Here is a 25,432-nt window from a genome sequence, read left to right as displayed (position 1 = left end):
AAGATCCTCCAGCCCTCTGGAGCAGATTTTCAAGGGGCACAAGGGGCTAAAGGGGAAAGGGGGAATCACTGAAACTTGACTGTCTGCCTTTTTTGCTGTCAGGAGCATCCCAGGAGCAGAACCCTGCTCAGGGGATGTTCCCACCAGCAGGAGCCATTCAACTCTAATATAGCCATAGTACACAGGACAGGTTACTGTTTTCCCATATGCATCCTATAATTGATCTTTTTCTTCTATGCAAATGCCATATAAATAGGAAATTCCAGTATGCCTCTGTGTACCAGATGCTGGGGAACATGAGTAGGAGGGTGCTTTTATGCCCATGTCCCATTTGTGGGTTTCCTACAGGCAGCTGGTCACTGTGTGAACAGAATGCTGGATAGGCCTTTGGTCTGATCTACCATACTTTTATTGTTCTTATTAACAATACTCATGTTTGATAAAATTGTAATTTCAGTTCTCCAAAGCACTTCAGTGTTGATGAAGTGGGAGGTTCTCACCCTCTCTTTTTCTTTATCCTCAACTATAATAGAGACCTACAAGTAATATAATATCCATACGAAACTCACCCAGGTTGATTGATTGTACAGATGGCACAGTCAACACAAGAGAATTGGTATTGGGGTTGTCAGGGTTGAATGAAAATGTTCCCCCCCCCACACACACACACACACAAATTTGCTACCCACTCACAGGCAGCAAAGGGGAATTTGGTGCTTTGGGGAAATCTTTTACAAGATGGGGAGTTTAACAGTTGGAGAAACAGTGACATGACCTTCCTTTGCTACTTTATTAGTACCATCTGTGGCAGCATCAGCAGATCTCCCCGCAGCGGTTGCCACTTATGGGGGGGCACCATTTTTCCCAGAATGCCCTTTACATAGCATAGGTATGTGACATTCTGGAGAAAAAATGGGAGCTGCCATTGATAGCAACCATTTTTTTTCCTCAGAATGCTTTGGAACAACAATAGGCACAGTTGTTGTTCAGTCGTTAAGTCGTGTCCGACTCTTCGTGACCCCATGGACCACAGCACGCATTCTGTTAAAAATAAATTGTGGCTGCTGCCAGCCAGCCAGGCCATTCAGAGGACCTCTGCTAAAACCACAGATGACACTAAAATAGTAAAAGGAGAAAAGGATTAGTGTCCTGCTACCACTGCAAATGTTAAACTTCCCCTGAATGTTTTGAAGAATCCCCCATCACGTTCACACAAACACACACGAATTTGAGTTGAAAGTTCTTGCCAGAGAAACTTTAGCTAAGCACTAACTGATGCACAGTTACCTTTTTCCTTACAGTTACGGTTACTGAAACATGCATATCTAATTTAGCACAACAATACTGAGCAGGGAATACAGGATGATTCTCTGTGAACATACCTCAGAAGAACACAGAGTAACAACCATAAAGAGCCATAGTTCTGAATCAGTGCCAGATCAGATATTGAGCCAACAGGGAAAGAGAACAGTCAGCCGCATATATTAAGGGAACAGTGGACCATGGCAAGTATTCCCATTGCTGTATATACAGGATACGACCAAGTCCACATTGTGAAGACAGTCATGACACCATTCTCTCAGCAGCCCCGGACCAAGGTCTCTCACTGCCTGAGGCATCCATTTCTGTTTCTTAAAAAAATAAATCTCATGCCTGCATGCTTCCTACCATCACTACTCTCTTGTCTGTCACAGGTAGGCTGCTGCTGATGGAGAAGATAACAGGTTTGAGTTCACTGACTTCCACTACAGTTTGCCAGGCACTTCTTGTGTCCTAGCTGTAGCCTGGAGTTTTTGTCTCTGCCTATTATTCCTCTGAAAGATTGAAGGCAAAAGGAGAAGGGGACGGCAGAGGATGAGATGGCTAGATAGCATCACCGATGCAATGAATATGAACTTGAGCATACTCCGGGAGAGAGCGGAGGACAGGAAGGCCTGGCGTGCTATGGTCCATGGGGTCACGAAGAGTTGGACATGACTTAACGACTGAACAACAACAACAACAAATTATTCCTCTGCAGTTGGTTATCTTGGGAAGCAATCAGGTTTGCAAGCCACATCCTCCCAGATGTGCAAGCCACATCCTCACCGGTACAGGACTGATGAGAACTGGCCAAGACCAGTAAAAAGACTGGTAAAAAGTAGAAACACAGTTGTGTGCTGGGACAGCATATTTCCTTTGGTAATATTTGCATACTTTTATATATATATTGAGGGCCGCGGTGGCTTAGTGGTTAAGACGCTGAACTGCAGACCAGAAGGTCGGCAGGACAGCAGTTCGAGACCCGAGTGCTGCATGACGGAGTGAGCTCCCGTCTTCAGTCCCAGCTTCTGCCAACCAGCAGTTCGAAAGCAAGAAATTGCAAGTAGATAAATAGGTACCGCCTCGGCGGGAAAGGTAACAGCGTTCCGTGCACCTCGGTGTTCAGTCATACCGGCCACATGACCACGGAAGCATCTTCGGACAGCGCTGGCTCTTCGGCTTAGAAACGGGGATGAGCACTGAACCCTAGAGTTGGACATGACTGGTTGGGGACATCTTTACCTTTTACCTTTTTATATATATTAATTATAATTACTTCAAACTAGAATGGAGAGGTGATGATTTGAGTAATATACTTCAGCACTTTTCTAGCACAGACACAGAGAATTGGTTCTGGATGGAGATGGAGACTTTTTCAATAATATTAGAAGGCTGGCACCACTTCATTCATATTTTAGGGGCAAACAATCAAAATACTCTAATATCTCTCCATAACTGGTTCAGCAACTTCATCCCTGGGATAGAAATAATAAAGAGCACTTTAGGAGCCGGGGAGAATAATTCCAGCTTTAATTATTTTAAAACAAGCTTCCAGTATTAAAAACCTCAAATATAGAAAAATACATTTTCATTGTAAATAGCACCATTTATTTCTAACTCACTTGCAACTTGCCGGAAAAAACAAAAACAAATTAGATGTCTTTTTTTTTTTAATCCAGCCAAATAAAAAAGTAATTGGGGCAATTTGTGTATCTTTCTGTTTTGAGAACATGATTGCAGATAATTTCAAAGCCAAGAAACTAATTAATTCATCACAGCCAGTTTCTCAAATCCCCTGAAACCTGACTAGTGGAACATTAAATACTAACTTAAAGCCATTGGTTCCTCATACTACAATAGCCTAAAAAAGAGTGGTAACTATTTATCAGAACTGAGTACCTAACTCATGATGACCAAACACTCAAGTAGAGCAGTTTGTGTTCTTCAGGATGTTAATCTTTTTTATAACTTTGGGATACATTATTAAAGTATTGCCTGCAACCCACCCTAAAACATATTTATGCTTCTTTATTCTCTCCTCCCACCAAAATCACATTCTCCGTTATTCAAAAACCTGGCTACCTTAACTGGACAATTGTTAAGGTTTTAAATATCAGATCCTCCACTGGGCAAGGAATTGGACTGGATGAACTCTAAGGTTTGTTACAACTCTATGCTTCTATGATTTTATTCACAGGAAAGATTGGAGAGGACACTCAATTGGATTTGGAGAGAACATCACACTCAGCTTATTAGAAAAATTATGTAAAAGATTAATTATGTACAATAAAGGGCAGAAAAATGTTTGTTCAAATACTCTTAATAATGATCTGAGGAAGGATTAGAAACTAAGCAAAAAGCAGGGACACAGATTAGCAGCTGCACATGAATGCAGATTGTTCAAATGAATGACTCATCTAACAAGGAAGGCCAAAGCAAGACATCAATAAATTCTGATTTTTCCAGAAGTGAAAACAATACCAGTCAACAAAGACAAAGGGTTTAATAGCTATTCCATGTAAAGTGCTACCAAGCAGAAAGGGACAATGGCTTGGATTCAGAAGGCACTACCACTCACACAAGATGGCCCACCCCAATTTCCAATTCTCCTTCCAATGCAGTCCTCTGGAGAGTTCCCCAACCCTGAAGAACAGCTTTTTGCACACAAGGAAGCCTTGTTTCGTGAGCAGAGCTTAAGTTGTGGGTCCAAGCCTTCAGGCATGGTATTGGGGCTGTTTGCACACAGGCAGCAAATCGTGGGTTAATTAATCCATGATTTGCCGCAGCATGTGCCGGGCATGTTCCACGACTATTTTGAATATTCAACCCCCAATTGTAGGTTAACTATGCATTGTTTAACCCACGATTAACCTATAGTGTCTGGATTCGGACATCAGGTGGCAACCCCAGATACGCCCAATCGGGGTTGAATATTCAAAATGGCCATGAAATGGCAAATTGTGGGTTAATTAACCCACGATTTGACAGTGTTATGTGCAAACTGGGTAACTGAGTTTGAAAGGAGTTGGGAAGATTATTTATTTTCTTTTCACCTCATATCCCTTTTGTTTTCATTCATTCATAATACCATTATTCTAGCTGTAATTGTTGCAGACGAAACACTGACAGTACAACTGAACATGTACGCTGTGAGGCCTGTCAAACTCTGCAGGGAACTTAAACAATAATTGTGGATGGCATTAACAATCCCTGGGTTTTCCAAGTTTTAGAAACCACAGGCTTTCTGGGGCCATAGCACTTTTGCTATGGAGCTGCAGAGTCCGGAAATGAGAAACAACTGTTATTTCCTACAGAGCCCTGGAATGCTTGGGTATTTTTAGAAAATAAATTTGGGTGGAAAATTCAGTAGAGTTTCATTTGATTTCCCCCTTAAAATGTTTTTCTATCTTTGTGGACACTCCCCACCACCATTGAAAAGAATGAACATATGAAAAGAACAAACAAAAGAAAGAAAGAAAGAAAGAAAGAAAGAGAAAGAAAGAAAGAAAGAAAGGGAACAGAAGATAATGTACTTCCAATGTGTATCATGTTGATAAGTTTTAAGTGTATGACCTCAGTGAATAAGGATACTTCTTTACCCTAAAATTCCTCAACACAATATTGTTCAGACTGTCAGTCAAATCAATATTTCGGTGTTCCAGTAGGGTGGCCATGTGTTCTACTTTACAATACGCTATTTGAAGGGATGTCAGAGGACAGTCCTCCATTTGTAGGCATCCTCTGCTTAGAGGTTGTCCAGTTCAAAGATCAAGCACCATAAGAAGGGAAAGCAAGGACCCTGAAGTTGCTCATCAACATTTAGCACCTGGACAGCAGATTGGGGGCACACATAGATCACCTGGTCACAAGTCTTCCGCACTATGGTGATATGTATTTTATTTCTACTTAAATTATAGTAATTATTTCTATATTTGCATCTCTACATATAAATTAGCATGTGCAAATTTGATGCAAATCTGTCTCTTTGTGCTCTTTTTGGGTGATGCTTTTCATCTTTTTTGGCTACACATAAATGGCAACTCTAGTTTCCAGACAAGGAGATGTCAAACTAAAATTAATGTCTTTCCTTAGCACAGTCCTTCCAAACTCAGAAAAAAGAAAAAGGTCTGCTACTCAATAGGTAAAATATTACCTAAACATGAACACCTCTATGGAGGTAAGCGAACAATCTATTTTATTATATACTAGCTGATATACCCAGCGTGGCGCAGAATGTAATTTCTTCATAGGCACTATTTGTTAGAAACACATTAAGATAGGTTTCCGCTTCTCGGAAAGGCCCCATAAGAAAGGTGAAAAGTTGAATCCACCAGACTTGATTAAAAAAGCACAACAATTATAATAATGAGCAGATTGAATAAAAAACACCACTAAAAATGCAAGAGACTGAATCTGTAAGCACTACTACAATATAATCCACACTGAATCTCATACCACTATTAAAATGTTCAGCAGAGGCTTCCTTGCTGGATATTGCAGGAACAGGGGAGAGAAACTAAATGCTCTCCACAGTCAGAAAAGAAACCATGAGTAAAGGGGAGGGAACAAACGGCAGCCAGCCAATCCAAGGTGAAGGAAGTCAGAGTGAATGGGAGAGAGACCAATAGAATGAAAGATGGCCAATAGGATGACCGGTAGCTGAAATCAGAAACCTGGCCTGTAACATGATTGAGAGGGTATACTTGTTAGTAAGGGAAAGTATAAAGAAAATAATAATGTAACCCAGTGACTCCTGTCATACACTCCGGCAAGTGAGAATGTGAACTAAAAGCGGTAGGAACTCTAGGGTAGGGGTGTCAGAGAATTACTCGCCAAAACTTCGGGGGGCCGAGTGCCAACGTATTCGGCCCCCCGAAGTAGTTTCGGGGAGAAATTCTCCGCACCCCCCCGTGCCCCGCACCCCCCCCCCCCGGGATGGGACTTACCTTTCCCAAATGTCGCTCCCGGTGGCGGGTCGCAGCGGCGGTTCGGCAGGGCTTCGACAGGGGCGGCAGCCGGTCTTTCGACCGGCTGCCGCCGCCGCCATTCCAAGAAAAGTAAAAAAAAAAAAACCGCCCCCGTGATAGGCTACGTGACGATTAACGTAGCCTATCACGGCTAGATTTGCAAAGTCAGCCGTGATAGGCTATGTAAATCGTCACGTAGCCTATCACGGGTGACTTAAAAAAAAAAAAAAGCGCGTACGGATAATGGTGGCCCCCATAGGGAGCCACCATTCGCGTTCCTTATTTGGTCACTGTAGTCTACGTAAAGATTACGTAGACTACGGCGAAAATAAGGGCAACGCTATTTGTGTTGCCCTTATTTTCGCCGTAGTCTACATAAATATTTACGTAGACTACAGCGACCAAATAAGGAACGCGAATGGCGGCTCCCTATGGGGGCCACCATTATCCGTACGCGCTTTTTTTTTTTAAGTCACCCGTGATAGGCTACGTGACGATTTACGTAGCCTATCACGGCTGACTTTGCAAATCTAGCCGTGATAGGCTACGTTAATCGTCACGTAGCCTATCACAGGGCGTTATTTTTTTTTTAACTTTTCTGTTGAAGTTCGCGGCCGGGGAGACGGGGCGCTTCTCCCTGGCCTGAATTTTGGCCGGGCAAGGCGGGAAGCCTCCCCCCCCGGCCTGAACTTCGGGGGGAGAAGTGAAGCACCTCCCCCCCCACCGCGAAGCAAGCTGCGAGACCAGGTAAGTGACTTTCGTACATCCCTACTCTAGGGCCCAAATGGCAGGCTCAGTGGCCCCTGCAGTGTGATTAGGCCCAGGGCAGCTCCCCTTTATGGCCTGTCTTACAGACGGCCGTGCAGCCAGCCACAAACACACAAACCCAAAAATCTTCAATTCAGCTACACATAAAACTCCGCTGTTTTGCCCTTCATTTTGCAACTGCCTTCTCAAGTCACCCCAGTTCACTCTTTTATGAATAAAGCCCTAAGTCTCCACTCCACTGTGTCATCCCAGTCCCTCAGACAGACAAGCACACACTGCACCACATTTCACATTAGTGTTAATCACACACTACTAACAGATACATCTGGCATTAAAAGAGGTAAAGATATTTAACACTAACTTGCTTGCTTGCTGGATACTGCAGGAAGAGGGGAGAGAAACTAAATGCTCTCCACAGTCAGAAAAGAAACCATGAGTAAAGGGGAGGGAACAAACGGCGGCCAGCCAATCCAAGGTGAAGGAAGTCAGAGTGAATGGGAGAGAGATCAATAGAATGAAAGATGGCCAATAGGATGACTCATAGCTGAAATCAGAAGCCTGGCCTGTACCATGATTGAGAGGGTGTACTTGTTAGTAAGGGAAAGTATAAACAAAATAATAATGTAACCCAGTGACTCCTGTCATACCCTCTGGCAAATGAGAATGTAAAGTAAAAGGGCAAATCAACCCTGAGTGCTCATTGGAAGGACAGATAATGAAGCTGAAGCTCCAATATTTTGGCCACCTAATGCGAAGAGAAAACTCCCTGGAAAAGACCCTGATGCTGGGAAAGACTGAAGGCAAAAGGAGAAGGGGACGGCAGAGGATGAGATGGCTAGATAGCATCACAGATGCAATGAATATGAACTTGAGCACGCTCCGGGAGAGAGCGCAGGACAGGAAGGCCTGGCGTGCTATGGTCCATGGGGTCACGAAGAGTCGGACACGACTGAACGACTGAACAACAACAAACTGTAGGGCCTAAATAGCAGGCTCAGTGGGCCCCTACAGTGTGATTACACCCAGGTCAGCTCCCCCTTATTCCCTGCGTTACAGACGGCCCTGCAGCCAGCCACAAACACACAAACCCACACACAATTTTTGACTTTTATATGTACAGAAGAAGATAGAAATTTGTTCTGGAAAGATCGAGAATTTGAATGTTCCCAAATTCCAAAAGAAAGACTTTAAAGGAAATGCCAAATTCCAAAAGAAAGACTTTAATGTCACCAGGCATTATACATGTGAAGGGGGCTCCACATGAAAGGGCAGTGAGGCCATGCTGCTGGGCCCACCTCCAAACATTGTGTGGCTTCCCCAACCCTGACTTCAACATACATGCATTACATGAAAGTATCTGCAGTGGGGAGGAATACATGCATAGATTTTTCATCATGTATGGTTCTAGCTTCCAGGGAGGCTTATCCATGTTGCCTAACACATGGATGGGTAGCAGGGTAGAGGACAAGCTGCATGATCTCACCATAGTGCGGAAGACTGTGACCAGGTGATCTATGCGCACCCTCAACCTGCTGCCCACAGCAGGGCCAGGAGCATCACCACATTTAAATCACATGGAGCCTTCACATGTATAATGTGTGAATGGGAATCTTGTTGTTGATCTCTGTACATTTCAGAAAAGAAAAACTCTTTGGACCAGTATAGATGTTTTTCTATACTGGCAGCTGCCAACAACCTTTCTAAGCATAAATGAATATCATTGTTGTTGTTGTTGTTCAGTCATTAAGTCGTGTCCGACTCTTCGTGACCCCATGGACCATAGCAAGCCAGGCCTTCCTGTCCTCTGCTCTCTCCCGGAGTGTGCTCAATCAGCAGTCTTTAATCTATCATATCATAATTCTTTGGAGTCCTTGAAAATGATTTCCAGGTTTTGTGAACAACCTAACTGTTTGCAGAATTATATAACACACTATATATATCTAAGCATATATAAAAGTTTGAATGCAATTTTTCATTTATTATTTTGTCCTCATTCATGGAATGTCCTTGGCAACTAGTGATTTACTACTAGTGATTTACTACTGTTCTAGGAACCAAAATGAACAATTCTGATTGACTGTAATAAATTACCTCAACATTCAGCTACACTCCTTCACCCATATGGCTCCTGCATGATGCTCATAACTTACCTACAGGATTCTACTCACTGAAGCCAGGCTGATAAAGTCTCATATGCTCATGTGCTCATATCCTAAATGGGCATTCTGACTTATTTTAAGTGGTAACATTTGAAACCATATGAATCTGAAATAATAAATGCAGAAGCTGCCAATGTATGCAGCAAACCTAAGCAAATTTATTTAGAAGTAACTTCCACTGTAGTAAATGAGGCTTATTTTTAAGTAAATTTAAATATAGGGCATTCACCTCAGAGTAGATCATTTGCATATGGCTCTTTATTATTGTTTATTTGTGGTATTCATATCCTGCCTTTCAAATCTTCAAGACTGCCTACCCTAAGAGAATACTTTTCTAGCTTGTTTCATAAGTATTACATCATCTTCTTTAAAACAATAACTATCTCCTGCTTATGATCTAAAACTTTCTAGTACATTTTAACTGCTTTTAGTTTGCTGTGGTACATAGGCCTTCCAAAACTTTGATGTTATATGTAACATATGTAGAAAGTTCTCAGTCTTGTCTAGCCTAAGTTTCAGCTTGTTTGCCCTCATCCATTCTCAAACCGCATCCAAACACTGGTTCAAGAGTTGTGTAGTTTCCTTAGTATCATTAGATACTAGAGATAGAACCAAGGTAGAACCGAGTGTCATCTGTATATTGATGGTACTTCAGCCCAATTCTCTAACTTACTTCTCGTAGTGGTTTCATATAGGTGTGGAAAAGCCTGAGGGACAAGATGGAATCTTGTAGCACCCTGCATTGACCATGGGGTGGAGCAGAAGTCCCCAAGCACCACCTTCTGAGACCATTCATCCAAGAAGGACCAGAACCACCATAACACCATGTCTCCTATGCCCAACCCAGATAAACGATTGAGAAGGATACCATGGGATAACAAAAGGATCAATAAATAGTCTGACTCTGGGGAATTAAAAATACTTAGGGAAGAAGACCTCGCTTCTTGACTGGGTTAAACCTGGGTGACTGAGCATTACAAAAGTCATGTACCAGGGATACATGAAAATGGATATTTATCAAGCCATCTAAGTACAGCTGATCATTGCCTCAGAATTTTCTGAACATGTGTCAGAATTAAACTAATCTCTCTCTTCAAATATTAATTAACTAGTCATGTGTGTGTCTAAAGCCTGAGGCCAGCTGTCTTCAAACAGAACAATAAAGAATAACTTTCACAGCTTAACAGGTTGGCATGATTGTATAATGCTATTGTGAACTAGGGATGTACGAAATGTACTCACCCGTCCGTTCCGGGGCATCAGCGGTGGGGGGGAGGCGCTCTGTTCCTCCCCCCAGAATCCTCCCCAGCCAGCTCCGCTCTGCAGGGACTCTACAGAGCCACCGGCCGGGGCCAGGCTGCTGCGGCTGCCATTTGCGTGGCTGCCAAGCCGTGATGGGCTACGTAAGTATTTACGTAGCCTATCACAGCAAAAGCAAGCCACGCAAATGGCCGCCGCTGCACCATTTGCGTGGCTGCCTTTTTCCGTGATAGGCTACATAAATACTTACATAGCCTATTACGGCAAAGAGCAGGGGCACAAATGGCGTAGTGGCCACCATTTGCACCCCTGCTCTTTCCCGTGATAGGCTACGTAAGTATTTACAGAGCCTATCACGGCAAAAGGAAGCCACGCAAATGGCAGCCACTATGACGGCCGCCATTTGCAGCCGCAGCAACCCGGAAGCAGCCAGGAGACCAGCCGCAGCCGTCACCAGGTAAGCTCCGTCCTGGGGGATTCCGTGGGATGGCAGGTGGGGAGGCCATTCCGCCACGGATTCCGGGGGGCTGGATTCTAAGGAATCCGGCCTCACTGGAGTCCATGGCGGAATTCTCTGACATCCCTATTGTGAACACAGGAAAAATACTGGACTGAAAGGCATTGAGAACAAGTGATTTGAAGGCAAAATTAGTCCAACCTGACACTGTAGTGTAAACATTATCTTAAGCTGCTAGGTGATCTGATGTTAATTATTTCTTTAGAAAGAATCTTTTTCATATTTCATAATAACAACAAAGCACCTTGGCTTAAACATGAACTAAGATTAGATCGTGATGCAGTATTACAACAGCAGGTGTAGTAACTTAAGCAGCCTGCCACAGCACTATTCCTGGTCAGTCATGGTTTGCCAGATGAGGAGATTCAAATTGCATCCATGCACTGGAATCTGTGCTGTGGCCTATACAAGATAGCTCTGATGGATCACTTATACTAATGGCTGCATTCATGGACTATTCTATCCCATCCCATGCATAGAATCATAGAATAGTAGGGTTGAAAGGGGCCTACAAGGCCATTGAGGCCACCTATATAAACAAGGCATGTTTATATAGGTGCAACCCCTAATAGATTCAGTAGCTTTTGCACCTATTTAGGTGTGCATATGATTGGTGCCTTGGTGCTTATTCATGCCTTACAGTGTGTTCCAATGGTGCTGCCTTCTTTTTCCCAGCATATCCACCCCCTACCCCTATACACACTTCACTGTGCATGTGGCTGTTGGTGTGTTTCATTTTCCCAGCTGCTTCAGAGCATGTTGTTCCTATCCCTTTGTAGTCCTAATTTGTTGTTGTTCAGTCGTTCAGTCGTGTCCGACTCTTCGTGACCCCATGGACCATATCACGCCAGGCCTTCCTGTCCTCCGCTGTCTCCCGGAGCGTGCTCAAGTTCATATTCATTGCATCGGTGATGCTATCTAGCCATCTCATCCTCTGCCGTCCCCTTCTCCTTTTGCCTTCAGTCTTTCCCAGCATCAGGGTCTTTTCCAGAGAGTTTTCTCTTCGCATTAGGTGGCCAAAATATTGGAGCTTCAGCTTCAGTATCTGTCCTTCCAATGAGCACTCAGGGTTGATTTCCTTTAGGATGGACTGATTTGACCTCCTTGCAGTCCAGGGGACTCGTAAGAGTCTTCTCCAGCACCACAGTTCGAAAGCATCAATTCTTCGGCGCTCAGCCTTCCTTATAGTCCAGCTCTCACAGCCATACGTTACTACTGGGAAAAACATAGCTTTGATTAGACGGACCTTTGCCGGCAAGTTGATGTCTCTGCTTCTTACTATGCTGTCTAGGTTGGCCATAGCTTTCCTCCCAAGGAGCAAGCGTCTTTTAATTTCATGGCTACAGTCACCGTCTGCGGTGAGCTTGGAGCCCAAGAAAGTAAAATCTGTCACTGCTTCCATTTCTTCCCCTTCTATATGCCAGGAAGTGATGGGGCCAGATGCCATGATCTTAGTTTTTTTAATGTTGAGTTTCAAACCAGCTTTTACACTCTCCTCTTTCACCCTCAACAAGAGGCTCTTGAGATCCTCTTTGCTTTCTGCCATTAGGGTGGTATTGTCTGCATATCGGAGGTTGTTGATAATTCTCCCAGCAATCTTAATTCCGACCTGTGATTCATCCAACCCGGCGTTTCTCATGATGTATTCTGCATATAAGTTAAATAAGCAGGGTGACAATATGCAGCCTTGTCGTACTCCTTTCCCAATTTTGAACCACTCGGTTGTTCCATGTCTGGTTCTTACTGTTGCTTCTTGACCCTCGTACAGGTTTCTCAGGAGACAGGTAAGGTGGTCTGGTACTCCCATCACTTTCAGAATTTGCCACAGTTTGTTGTGATCCACACAATCAAAGGCTTTAGCGTAGTCAATGAAGCAGAAATAGACATTTTTCTGGAATTCTCTTGCTTTCTCCATGATGCAGCGAATGTTGGCAATTTGATCTCTAGTCCTAATGGTGGATGGTTAATTGTAACAGCCATTTGGGGGAAAGGGAAGAAACTAGGCTGCAGTTGGGGCTTGTCTATGGGATTCTAATGACTTGGTGTTATGATTGGCTGTTGGTTGCTCTTTGCCTAATCTCTTCGTGTTCCCTATTGTGAACTGGCTGTACCTACTTATGCATACTTGCCTTTGTCCTTTTTATGAAGGACACTGCTCCTAACATAGATTAAGGGGAGGTTGTTAAGGCAATCACAATTTCTCCATATAACAAGAAGGACTGAGAAACACTGTGTACTCATGAGTGTTTAAGTGCTCCGCACTCCTTTGGATGCTGGAAGAATGGTGGCAGTCAAACTTTGATATATGGTTCCCCTCCCTGATGAGGCCCTCCCTAGCTTACCATGGGCTTGTAGTCCCAATTGCAACAGTGGATTTATGTTCTTGGTGAGTGGGTATGAGTGGAGTAACTACTTGTATTTTGATATGCATCTGCCCTTATTTCCATTTTGCTCCCCTTGGCTGTTGGCTGCTAGCTCCCCACAACCAAGTCCCCATTTCTGAGATCTTGTGAGATATGGGCATCGATAAGGTGGCCCCAAGTTACATACCTTGATATTGTGCTTTGTGCTCCTTTGCTGGATCTTATGTAGTTGCAGAATTAGTCATAAAGAATCCTGGCTAGGGAGCAGAGAGAAAAGAAGTGAGGGACAGTAATCTGGGGTCTCCAGTGGCACTCTTAAGTTATGCATTCATTCATTCATTCATTTATTCATTCTCTTGCTCTCTATTTTGTAGTACCTGCTCAGACGTAGGGATGTACGAAAATCACTTACCTTTCGGGGATTATGCTGATGGTGGGGGGGGAGGCGCTCCGTCCCTCCCCCCGGAATCCTGGACGGGGGGGAGGCGCTCCGTTCCTCCCCCCCCCCCGGAATCCTGGCCGGCCAGCTGTGCTCCGCAGCGATTCTGCAGAGCAGCCGGCCAGCTCTGCCAACAGCCGGACATCCGGCCGCTGGCTAGCAGGGATGCAAATGGCGGCGGCCATAGCTGCCGCCGTTTGCGTCCCTGCAGTCAACCGTGATAGGTTACGTAAATGTTTACGTAGCCTATCACAGCTGACTTTAAAAAACAAACAAACGCGCGTATGCAAATGGCGGCGGCCATGGCCGCCATTTGTGGTCCTTATTTTGGCACGTCTTAGTCTATGTAAACATTTACGTAGACTAAGACAGCGAAAATAAGGGGAACGCAAATAGCGTAGCGTATGCTATTTGCGTTCCCCTTATTTTCGCCGTCTTAGTCTACGTAAATGTTTACGTAGACTAAGATGTGCCAAAATAAGGACCGCAAATGGCGGCGGCCATGGCCGCCACCATTTGCGTAAGCGCGTTTTTTGTTTTTTGTTTTTAAAGTCAGCTGTGATAGGCTACATAAACATTTACGTAGCCTATCACGGTGTTTTTTTAAAACCTAGCCGTGATAGGCTACGTAAATCTTTACGTAGCCTATCACGGTTGTTGTTGTTTTTAACTGGAAATGGCAGCGGCGGCAGCCGGTCAGAAGATCGGCCGCCGCCGGAGCCGCTGCCGCCAGGAAGATCCACCCAAGGTAAGTCTCGTCCCAGGGGGGCGGGGGGGCAGGCCGTTCCGCCACCAATTTCGGGGGGCTGAATGCACTGGCATTCGGCCTCCCCGAGATCCGTGGTGGAACTTTCGTACATCCCTACTCAGACGCAGCAGAAGCTCTCTACCTTTGCCTTGTTGTTTGTTTAGTGGTGGGCTGACTGGTATGATCTGGGCTACCATAGGAGGCTTCAGGGGTGGGTACTCAGGAGCCCTGCCACTCATAAGTTGTAAGGGGGCTGGCGGGGGGGGGGCAGGGAAGAGAAGGAGGCCAACCGGCAAAGAGAAATCTGATTGTCTAGCTGTAGTGGTACACAGCGCAAGCACTGGAGGTGGAGGGGAAATCGAATGTGTGGGTGGGAGAGAGGGAGCAATGTGAACTTCTGCTAGGAGATTTTGCAGCAGTGACTGGAGCACAGGAGTCTGTGATAAGGAAAAGATCCATCCAGTCTAAAGACCAAATGAGTCTGTTTGAATTTGCCTACCTGATGACTTAGTAACTGACTGAGTAAGTTAGAGATCATCCGAGAGACCTTGCTCGGATGATGTGGAGAGAGATAGGGAGGAAAGCCTGAAAAGGCCTCCAGTCAAGTCCAGCACACGGTACTGCCACTGAGGGGGGGGGGGAGAGCAGAGCACAGTCCATGAAAGTCTTCAAGTGGCCTCAGTGGTGGTGCCTAGAACCAAAGTGGCTCCTGCTTGAAAAAATAGTGGAGATTATATTACAGCATCATTAGATGGCAGGACTAACTCCTGATCAAGCATAAATTTCTAACTTCCACTCCTCACCATGCTTAGAAGTTTTCCAGTTGTCCCACTTGCATGGGTTAAGTCCTGCTGGTAAAATTGTTATGTTGGTAGAAGCTTCCCATTGGCACACTATGGTAGTGCAGCATTTTTTTCTGCTCATATAGCATTGTGCTCTACAACAGGAGCTAAAGGGGATTCGGCAGCATTCTTAACTTGCCCAGAATTCATAACTCAAGAAAAGGATTCCACTGAAAAAAGACTCATTCTCACTTATTATTGCAAATCGGGGTTGGACTCGATGGTCTTATAGGCCCCTTCCAACCCTACTATTCTATGATTTTACTATTCTATGAAATCCAACATATAACAAATATGTTTTTAAAAAAATACAGTCCATTAGCAAGGCATTTTATGTAGGCTGCAAAAAGAACATCCAGAATTTGGGGGTATTTTTAGGGGGCAGGAGGGAGCATAACCATGAGCATGAGAATCTACATGTCATGGAAATGACTACTACAGGCAACATTTACGAAGTGGTAACAATTAATAAAAGAATATGATTTATACCATACTGGGTGTTATAATCCTGTCACTTCACTTTAACTTTCAATTAATTTCTCATAACAAAAGGAGATGTAAAAGGATACATATGTATTCTTTAATGTACAAGATTGTAATTAATATAACATTTGTTTCAAATTTATTATTATCTATTAAAGAATAAATAATTTTACAGCTTTCTAATGTATTCCTCTTAAGCTTTAAATCACTTGACCATAACTAATAAGCAGTGTAATATCAGGAGTACTGTAACTACAGCCTTAGACTGCACTTTTTTGGAATGTAAATCATCATCAGTTTTAATGCAGAAGCAACAGCAAATCTCTATAATTACTGGGTGCATTTTGAATCACTTTTATGGCTACTGCTCAAGACCCATTAAAAATCCAAAACACTGCACTGCACAGGGTATAAAGCTGGAATTATGATGCAGTACAAGCTGTAATTGAAATCCATAAATTTCCTTACCAGTATTCAAACTTATTTTGATGCCAGAAATTGCTGTTGTGCAGAAATGACTTTGAAAACATTTACTTTGTCTTGCAAAGTGGTTGTGGCAGCAGAACCTGTATTCCACTTTGGTATTTTGATAAGGTAAAAGTGTACAAATAACTTTTGTGATTTGTTTCTAAACCTATGTTTAACATGAGTGAGTGAATTTGCTGAACCAGAAGCAATGCAGAAATTATACCACTTCAGACGGCCCTATCTATGTTCCAAAGTCTTTTCTATGCTGTGATTCAAAAAAGACATAAAAAGAAAAATCTAATCTAAAATTTGAACCTAATGTGTGAAACTTTCTATACATTATTTAGTAACTACTACAATTTAATAGTTAAGGATGACCCATAGCCTACTTGACAAGATGGTAGATAGCTGCAAACTTGAAAGTCAAATTTCACTCAATTTCACTAGTGTGTTTTTTCTTGAAGCACATTGTGTTAATTTCATCTTGAAACTGTTTCTCTTTACAAATATATTGTTTAAAGTACATGCTCCCCTCCCCATTTTTGCAAGAAGAGTCTTTCTTAAAGAACTACTACTGAGATACATGATATGCTCTTGGGTGTAGAAACCACTTCCTGGAGTGTAGGAGTGCATAAGAGGGCAAGAGTGGGCAAATGCCCAGCAAGAAAACTGCCTTTCCTTTGTCACTGTGCTCCCATACTACACAGTTGGCAAAAGAATATGGCAGAATGCAATTCACAGCCATTCTGACTATCTTAGCTGCTGGCTTGAACACAGGCAGAATATACGTTTTATGAGCAAAACATTAATCCCCTTTGCTGATAACTACTGGGTAAAATGTTCCAGGTACGTTCTCAGTTCTTGTCAGTCAAATTAGCTTCCCCAGGCACTGACCTGGTTTGCACATAATGCTAACCCATGATTTAGTCAACCCATTGTTTGCTGAATTCTGGGTTATCATGTTGTGTGAACCCAGCCATGCTAACAAACCATGGTTCCTTAACCATGAACAAGAAAGAGAATCAATCGTTTGTTGTTGGGTTGTGAACTCTGGGTCATTTAAACCATGGGTTGTTGTTACGTGTGAGTCCAGAACTATGGGATGTTCATGGGTTGTTCTTCCAGGTTACAGAGGCATTGTGCAAGAGAGGTAAAAGAAACCCAGCCAGTCTACATACTGGTACTACAGCACTGCAAAGGCATTTGGGATACAGGGAGGGAGTGGGTAAAGGAGGAGGGAAACAACCCAGGGATGGAGAAAACAAACCACAATTTATTCGATTGTCTACTAGACAAAGCCCAGGTAGCCATGAGTTAGCCATGGGTTAAATAAACCGTAGGTTAGTGTTATGTGTGAACTAAGTCACTGTCTTGATTCAAGAAGGAGGTATAAAGGGGTGTAGCACTTCTCATCAACCTCTTAGTACATCCTGTTCTAAATAGAGGGAGCACCATGAACAGTTGGGATGTTTAATTATAGAAATGTTAAATTACAGAAATTCTATTTTGTCCTGTAGTATTTGGTATGTGAATGGGCCATTTCTAAGGGGCAAGGTTGCATACAGCTGCCCTTTGTTTCATTCCAGACCGTAATGATATATTGGTTAAACAAGACAAGCCCTAATGCCTAATACTACAGAATGACCTCAGGATAAGCTTAGACTTGCTCTGCAAGAAAGTCCCAATGTTTTCAGTGGTGCTTAAAAAAAAGGTAAAGGTAAAGGTATCCCCAACCAGTCGTGTCCGACTTTAGGGTGTGGTGCTCATCTCCATTTCTAAGCCGAAGAGCCAGCGCTGTCCGAAGACGCTTCCGTGGTCATGTGGCCGGCATAACTGAATACCGAGGTGCACGGAACGCTGTTATCTTTCCCGCTGAAGCGGTACCTATTTATCTACTTGCAATTTCTTGCTTTCGAACTGCTAGGTTGGTAAATATTCATAAGATTGTAGCCTCAGTTTATCATGTTCGGCCTGGAGTGCAGGGTAAAAAGTGGGAGAAAGGCTCTCTAGAGGTCCCCAGAGACATCAGAAAGAAACATGGATGAGTTTGAAACAACAGACAAAGGAGGTGGATGGAAAAGCTCCAGCAACCAATAGAGAGCCTGCAGGCCCAAGACTACAGGGGCTGTCTTCTCCAGTGCAGCTGTAGTTCTTGACTCCCTCCTCTCACTTCAGCTAGCAGCTTGACTTCCAGGCTGGGATAGTCTGGAGCCCCTAACTCTCCAAGACAATTCAGGGTCTCCAAAGGTTTGAACACAGAAGGACTAAGGTAAATTACCCTCAAAAACAGGGTAGATTTTTTAAAAATTGAATTAAGGTAGCCAGATACAAAAGAGGACAGAGCTCCCGCACCTTTAATACTTGTATAAAAGAGGGAATTTCAGCAGGTGTAAATTCCATCTTCGACACAACTATTAAAGGTGCAGGAACCCTGTCCTCTTTTGCATTAGGCCACCTAAAGTTGAATACATAGTAAAATAATGTGATTCTGCATGTAAGTGGATTTCCCCCACTCTTTCAGTGCATGTTAAATTTTCATCTCTCTCTCTCTCTCCCCCCCCCTTCCCCTCTTCACCTCAGTACTACCTTTTCTTTCTCTCTGAATAGTATATATAGTTAGGACTGAGCTGAAATCAGGCAGCAGCATGAAACTGCTATGAAACTTTTATCTGGCCCCCAAGTTGTCCTTTTACCCCAAATATTTTCATTAGTGAACATTAAGCATGTGTCCAGTGTTTCCTTATCCTCATTTTCTTAATGCCCTGAGATGTATTGATTGGTTTACTTACTTGAGTCATATGGATTATTTTACTGAACTATTTCTCTATGCACTTCTGATAAGCTGGTATGTATAATTGGAATCATTTTTTCTGCCAGGGCTTCTGCACCTAACAGTTACATAACAGGCAGAAATTCAATAAATGAATGTTCCATTACTGTATCCACGTAATGGGAAAACTGTCTCTGATTTTTGTCATGCAGCTGTTAAAAGCAGACTTTTCGTCTGCACAAGACCTGCTTCTCCAAGATAGATCTGGATATTTCTAGCTATATAGGAAAAAAAAAATACTTGCATTTTAGCAGCAGAGACAACTACATAAAAAAATAAAATCTTAAATTAGTACTTTAAGGAAGCAAATCCTTAACATACATGCAGGATTGAAAGCAGTGTAATTTATCTCTGAATAAGATTAGGAAGATGGCATGTATAGAAAAATTACAGAGATGTTTCTGTTTGAGAAGGTTTAATATGTAAGACAGAACTTGCCACACTAAAATCTGCTTCACACATTTTGCACCACCACAGGCTAGAAGAGGAGGTATGACTGAGTGCAATCTTGATGCGAGTTTCTTATAGAAGTTTTTTTTTAAAGAAAAGTTCTCTTATAAAAGTTTGGAATATAGTTCAACTGAGGCAAGGGCCTTTTAAACAGAGGCATTAAGGTTCTGAAACTGCATTTGTAGCCCAGGACCTACCATAGACCTCCCCCCGCAATAATGTGCAGAGAATGTTGAAGTTCGTAAGTATTTTAGTTCCATATAGGAACACATTTAACTTGGGCAGACATGCCCATTATAGTGCATGAATTCTGTAGCTGCCATGTTCCAAGATGGCTGGCTGACATGTGAATGGGGGTAAGCAATAGCTCATGAACTAATGCATGTAGAAAGCTCATTTTAGTGCCAAAATATAGGGGTTTTTTTTAGTCAAGATGGATAGAAGGACTATTACTGGTCCTTGTTACCACCTGTATGCTCTAGGTAGAATGCTGGACCAGGAACAGGAAGAAGCAGGTTCAAGTCCCTGCTCTTCTTCAAAGCTCACTGATTGCACTTCAGCCAGTAACTATCTCTTAAAGTAACCTACCTCAACAGGATTGTTGTGAGGATAAGAAGAAGGGAAAGGGGACATGTATCTCACCCTGGGGGGGGGGGGGTTGGAGGAAGAGTGGAATAAAAATTAATATTTAATTCGAATCAGAGATGACATTCAAACTATAGCATACATTTTTTTACTGATGACTGCAAGTACATTTTTGTACTTTAGCTTGCTATTTAAGATGCATTGTGACACAGCTTTTCACACTGGGAGGAAGTTTGTTCCACTCCCTTTCCATTGGCTTTTTAGACTAAGCAAATTTCCCCTCTCCCCCCGAGGTTAAATGGATTCTCTTTTCTGGTTGCTCTGCTAATTGGTTGGGGGGGCAGGGTTGCCCTTGTTTTCTGCAACTTACAGTCAGGGCCAGAAATATTGGAACAAGGATAACTGTTTTGACAGTTGGCCTCTGTACACCACCACATTGAAGTTGAAAGGAAACACACCCAGATGGGAGCAATGTCAGGACTTTCAGCTGTATTTCAGGGGGTTTGACAAAAGTGGGGCACTAACCATTCAGGAAGTACAGCCAGTAGCATACACGCACACCCATCGTTGCTGGCTCATAAGTAATGGAACAAACCAACATCATTTCAAACTTAAGGATCGCCTTTAATACCTGGATGAAAATCCTTTGCAGTCAATGACTGCCTGAAGTCTGGAATCCATGGACATGACCAAATGCTGAGTTTCCTCCCTCCAGATGCTTTGCCGAGCCTTTACTGCAACTACCTTCAGCTGCTGCTTGTTTGTGGGTCTTTCTGCCTTCAGTCTTATCTTCAGTAAGTGAAAAGCATGCTCTATTGGGCTGAGATCAGGTGACTGACTTGGCCATTGAAGAACATCCCACTTCTTTGCTTTGAGAAACTCTTGGGTAGTTTTGCTGTATGTTTCAGGTCATTCTCCATCTGCAATATGAAGCGGCGTCCTATCAGTTTGGAGGCATTCGGTTGAATCTGAGCAGAAAGTATAGCCCTATACACTTCAGAATTCATCCTGCTGCTTTTCTCAGCAGTCAGGTCATCAGTAAACACCAGTGACCCAGTTCCATTGGCAGCCATACATGCCCGTGCCATAACACTGCTCCACCATGTTTGACAGATGATGTGGTATGCTTTGGATCATGAGCTGTTCCTTTCCTTCTCCATACTTTTCTCTTCCCATCATTCTGGTACAAGTTAATCTTGGTTTCTTCAGTCCAAAGAATCTTATTCCAGAACTGGGCAGGCTTTTTAGGTGTTTGCTGGCAAAGGCTAATCTGGCCTTTCGGTTCTTGAGCATTACCAGTGGTTTGCACTTTGTTGTGAAGCCTCCGTATTTACATTCATAATATATAAAGCCGTTTCTTGACTGTAGATGTTGACAATGACATGCCTACCTCCACAAGAGCATTCGTGACCTGGCTAGATGTTGTGAAAGGGTTCCTCTTCACCATGAGCAGAATTCTGCGGTCATCCACTTTAGTTGTCTTCCGTGGTCTTCCAGGCCTTTTGCTGTTGCTGAGCTTGCCAGTTAATTCCTTCTTTTTCAGGATGTTCCAAACTGTTGTGTTGGCCACTCCCACTGTTTTTGCTATCTCTCTGATGGGTTTATTTTGTTTCCTCAGCCTAATGATAGCCTCCTTCACTCGCATGGACACATCTTTGGACCTCATGTTGGGAGTTCCAGTTAACAGCTACCAAATGCAAATGTAACACTCAGAACCACCTCCAGGCCTTTTATCTGCTTGATTGGTCATGGGGTGCCCAGGAAACAGGCCACACCTGGCCAAGCAGCTGCTTGTCAGCCATTGATTCCATTACTTATGAGCCACCAACGATGGGTGTGTGTGTATGCCACTGGCTGTCTTTCCTGAATGGTTAGTGCCCCACTTTTGTCAAACCCCTTGAATTACAGCTGAAAGTCCTGACTTCACTCCCATCTGGGTGTGTTTCCTTTCAACTACAATGTGGTGGTGTACAGAGGCCAAGTGCCAAAACAGTTATTCCAATATTTCTGGCCCTGACTGTAGTTAACTGAAATGGTTATTGGTTGGTTTTTTTGCATTGTATATTTTAGTTTTGTGATGGTTTTTTATTATTATTATTAGTATTATTATTATTGACTGCTTGATTTAAAGGCAACTGTAATGGTACTTTGGGAGAATGGTCAAAGGAGATAAACAGAAATAAGGGGAAAGGAAGGGCAAGAGAGTACTGGTAGACAGATGGCAAAATATGAAGAAAATGTTATGTCTCTTGACAGCAATTGACAATGAGCAATAATGGCAGATATCACCAGATCAGTTTTGGAAATAACACAAAACAGTGATGGTGCAGTGCAGATATGTTCTGAGATATGCTAGGCATCACCTTGTATTCTCTGAAGCCACCAGAGCAGTGAAGGGACATGGGAACATAGGACGCTGCCTTATACTGAGTCAGACCATCAATCTACCTAAGCCCAGTATTGTTGATACTGAACTGGTAGCAGCTCTCCAGGGTGTCAGGCAGGAGTTTGTCAAGCCCTAACTGGAGACACCGGGGGCTGAACCTGAGACCTTCTACATGCAAAGCATGGGTTCTACCACTGAGCTACAAAGCCCTTTATTCCTGCTGAAGGTCTCTGAGAATGCAAAGTGGGCATAGTATAATATGTTTCCAGAAATGCTGCATCTATCAGAAACTTAAGTTCCAGCCCAGATTTCAATTGGGGTAAAATTTGATCCCACCCTTATAAGGCATATTCATTGAAGTTTTTTCTTTCTTTCTGCCTTGCCTGCATCCATTCATGTGGTCCGGACTAGATAAATCAGCCTTGTATATACTATATAAGCACTGGCCTAGAAGCCATAGGCAATAAGGAATTACACGATGGTGAGTGCATAGAATTCCATGCAGAAGAGTGAGCAGGCTGGCAGAGAAGGGATGGAGCTTTTAATCTGTCCTCTGTGCCCAGCATAGAAACCAAGTAGGCTGCGAGAGGAAGGAAGCCCCCTCCTTCCCATCTAAAAAAGAACTCAATTTCTCCCCCCCCTTCCTTCTTGCTTGTGTGTTGTGTCATTTTTTATTGTAAGCCTGCAGGAACAGGCCATCTTGTTTAACTGATTAATGTAAGCCACTCTGGGAGCCTTTTTGGCTGAGAATCTGCATAAAAATGCGTCAATAAATAAGTTGCAGTAGGTTGCTGCAAGAGGGAGAGAGCTCTTTCTCCCTCCTCTTCCAGCCCCCCACAGTCTAATAAACATTTTTGCAGCCTTGTGGCTTTGGTGGGCTTACTTACTAGACTGGCATTAACTGATCTGTCGTGGCCTGGCAGGCAGATGTTCTAGCTTTAAAACTTGGTTCTTTATAAATTGACTTTGGTTGCAAGCATAATTCTATGATCTGGGAAGCAACCCTGTCCCAGAACCAATTTCCCTTGCCTGCATTGAAGTTCTTCACATAGATAAAATCTGGCTGGCTGTTACTTCTTATACTGTACCACAGTCTTAACCAGAGATGTGGAAAATAAGCCTCTATGAAGACTAGAGCAGATTTACTGTGCCTCTTTGATACTTTAAATTTCACATGAAGAAATATGTCACCAGCTTCAGGCACAGAAAACTAATAAGCTGAAGCAGGGAAGACAGTCTTCCTTCTGAGCTTAGGATAAGAAGAATAACCAGAGGAAAAGGTTACCCAGTGGCAGCAAGTGATCAGGATAACTATCACGCTTTTATTATATGATTTTTCTTTTACGGTTTATTTATACACATTTCCTCAATTATTTAAGATTTTCATTCTCTTTATCTCTATAATCAAAAACAGAAATACCAGAGCAAATGCTGGGACACAGACTCATAGCCTGAGAATATACAGAATTTGCTGACACACAATTAAAAGATAATTAAAAAGGGAAAGATGTTGGATAAAATTAATTGTCCTTCATCAGCATAAAATCCTTGGTTCTTGCAATATGAAATGAACCAATTCCAAGTGGGAGAATTCTAACTTGTTAAGGGAATAGTTATACAATCAGTTCCTTTGAGATAACTGCATTGACTTCAGAGTGGTGGTTATGTGTATGGTTGTATGTGTGTAGTAGGGGTGACCTGGAAAGTAGCGTTGAGCCCCTCCAAAAAATTCTGAGAAAATTTCTAAGATTTTTGTTTTTCTCACCCTCCTAGAAAAAGGTAACTTCATAGAATTTTCTCTGAATATTCCCCACCAATCTCCTTTGTGGCAGCTGCCATTTTCCTCCCCATCCCCCATGCCCTCGAATGACTCTAGGTCTGGGGCATTGTGGAGGATGCAAAATGGCTGCCAACACAACTGCTGCTGCTACTGTCACTGCCACTTGCAGGGGGCGGGGGAAACCTTAGGGAAAAAAGAAAGAAACCGTGCTATTGTCTTTGCTAATGGTGAGCTCCATCCTCGAGAAACTACTGGAGAATTTCTTCTTCCCCCGGAAAATTTAGGTGAAACATTCCTCCGAATTTCTATGCCCTGAAATAGGGTGGAGAATTTTGAGATACCATTTGTTCACAGCTCTAGAAGTGAAGAAAAGATATCTGGTTAATTTATGGCCTGACTCAGTTCTTTGCCTTCTGAGAAGCAATAGTGTAGACCGGGTGGTGGGGAACCAAGGGTCGGATTCCATTTTGAAGAAGCTCTCATGGGGGCCACATTCCAGTGGTGGGTGGGGTCAAAGTGGGCATGTAGGGGTGAAAAAAACTCATCCCCCTAAAAAAGTTCCATTGTTAGCACTTTATATTAGGAAGCATATCTACTCACAAATAAGCATGAGTAACACATCTACTCACAAGTAAGCAGGACAGGTTCCCCTTTTCTGTGCTAAGCAGGAAAAGCACTTATCTGTCTGCTGCTGATTGGAGATCAGAGTTTTCCCCTGTGAGGCAGAGGGGAGGGGACCATGGGAAGAAGCTGCCAGACTGGATGGGAAACCCCCACAGGCCTTATCAGACAATACTTTGGTCATCATCGTGGGTATCCACAAGTAACTGGAGTTAACATTCACTAGCATTATCTATCACACCTACACTTCTGCAGACTAGTTGAACTGTAATTCCATCCCAAAGTGAATCCCAGGAGCTGTAGTTCTGTGAGGAACTAGGAATCTCTAACAAATTTTTTGCAGCCACAATCCTTTACATTTGTTACATAGATACACTCCCCCAGAAATATGATAGTGAGAAGTGGTGTTTTCTGCAAACATTTTAGGGATTCTTTGCCTTAAGATTCACCACAACAAGTCCAGT

The 25,432-nt window shown here is 43.2% G+C and overlaps 1 protein-coding gene across 1 annotated transcript in view; it reads right to left on the bottom strand.

Annotated features, from left to right (window-relative positions):
- SAMD5 (sterile alpha motif domain containing 5) overlaps positions 1 to 25,432 on the bottom strand; it is a 58,874-nt gene that overhangs the window by 19,179 nt on the left and 14,263 nt on the right. The window contains exon 2 of the mRNA XM_084827800.1: positions 13,524 to 13,593. Coding sequence (XP_084683926.1) covers positions 13,558 to 13,593 — 36 coding nt within the window. The 3' untranslated portion in view covers positions 13,524 to 13,557. The remainder of the gene's footprint in view (positions 1 to 13,523; positions 13,594 to 25,432) is intronic.

This window comes from Heloderma suspectum, chromosome 1 (assembly GCF_057233095.1).
Source record: "Heloderma suspectum isolate Gila_16-S chromosome 1, 16-S_ref, whole genome shotgun sequence".
Classification (NCBI taxonomy): domain Eukaryota; kingdom Metazoa; phylum Chordata; class Lepidosauria; order Squamata; family Helodermatidae; genus Heloderma; species Heloderma suspectum.
Note: the sequence above shows the minus strand (reverse complement) of the source record. Positions and strands in the feature narration are given on the sequence as shown.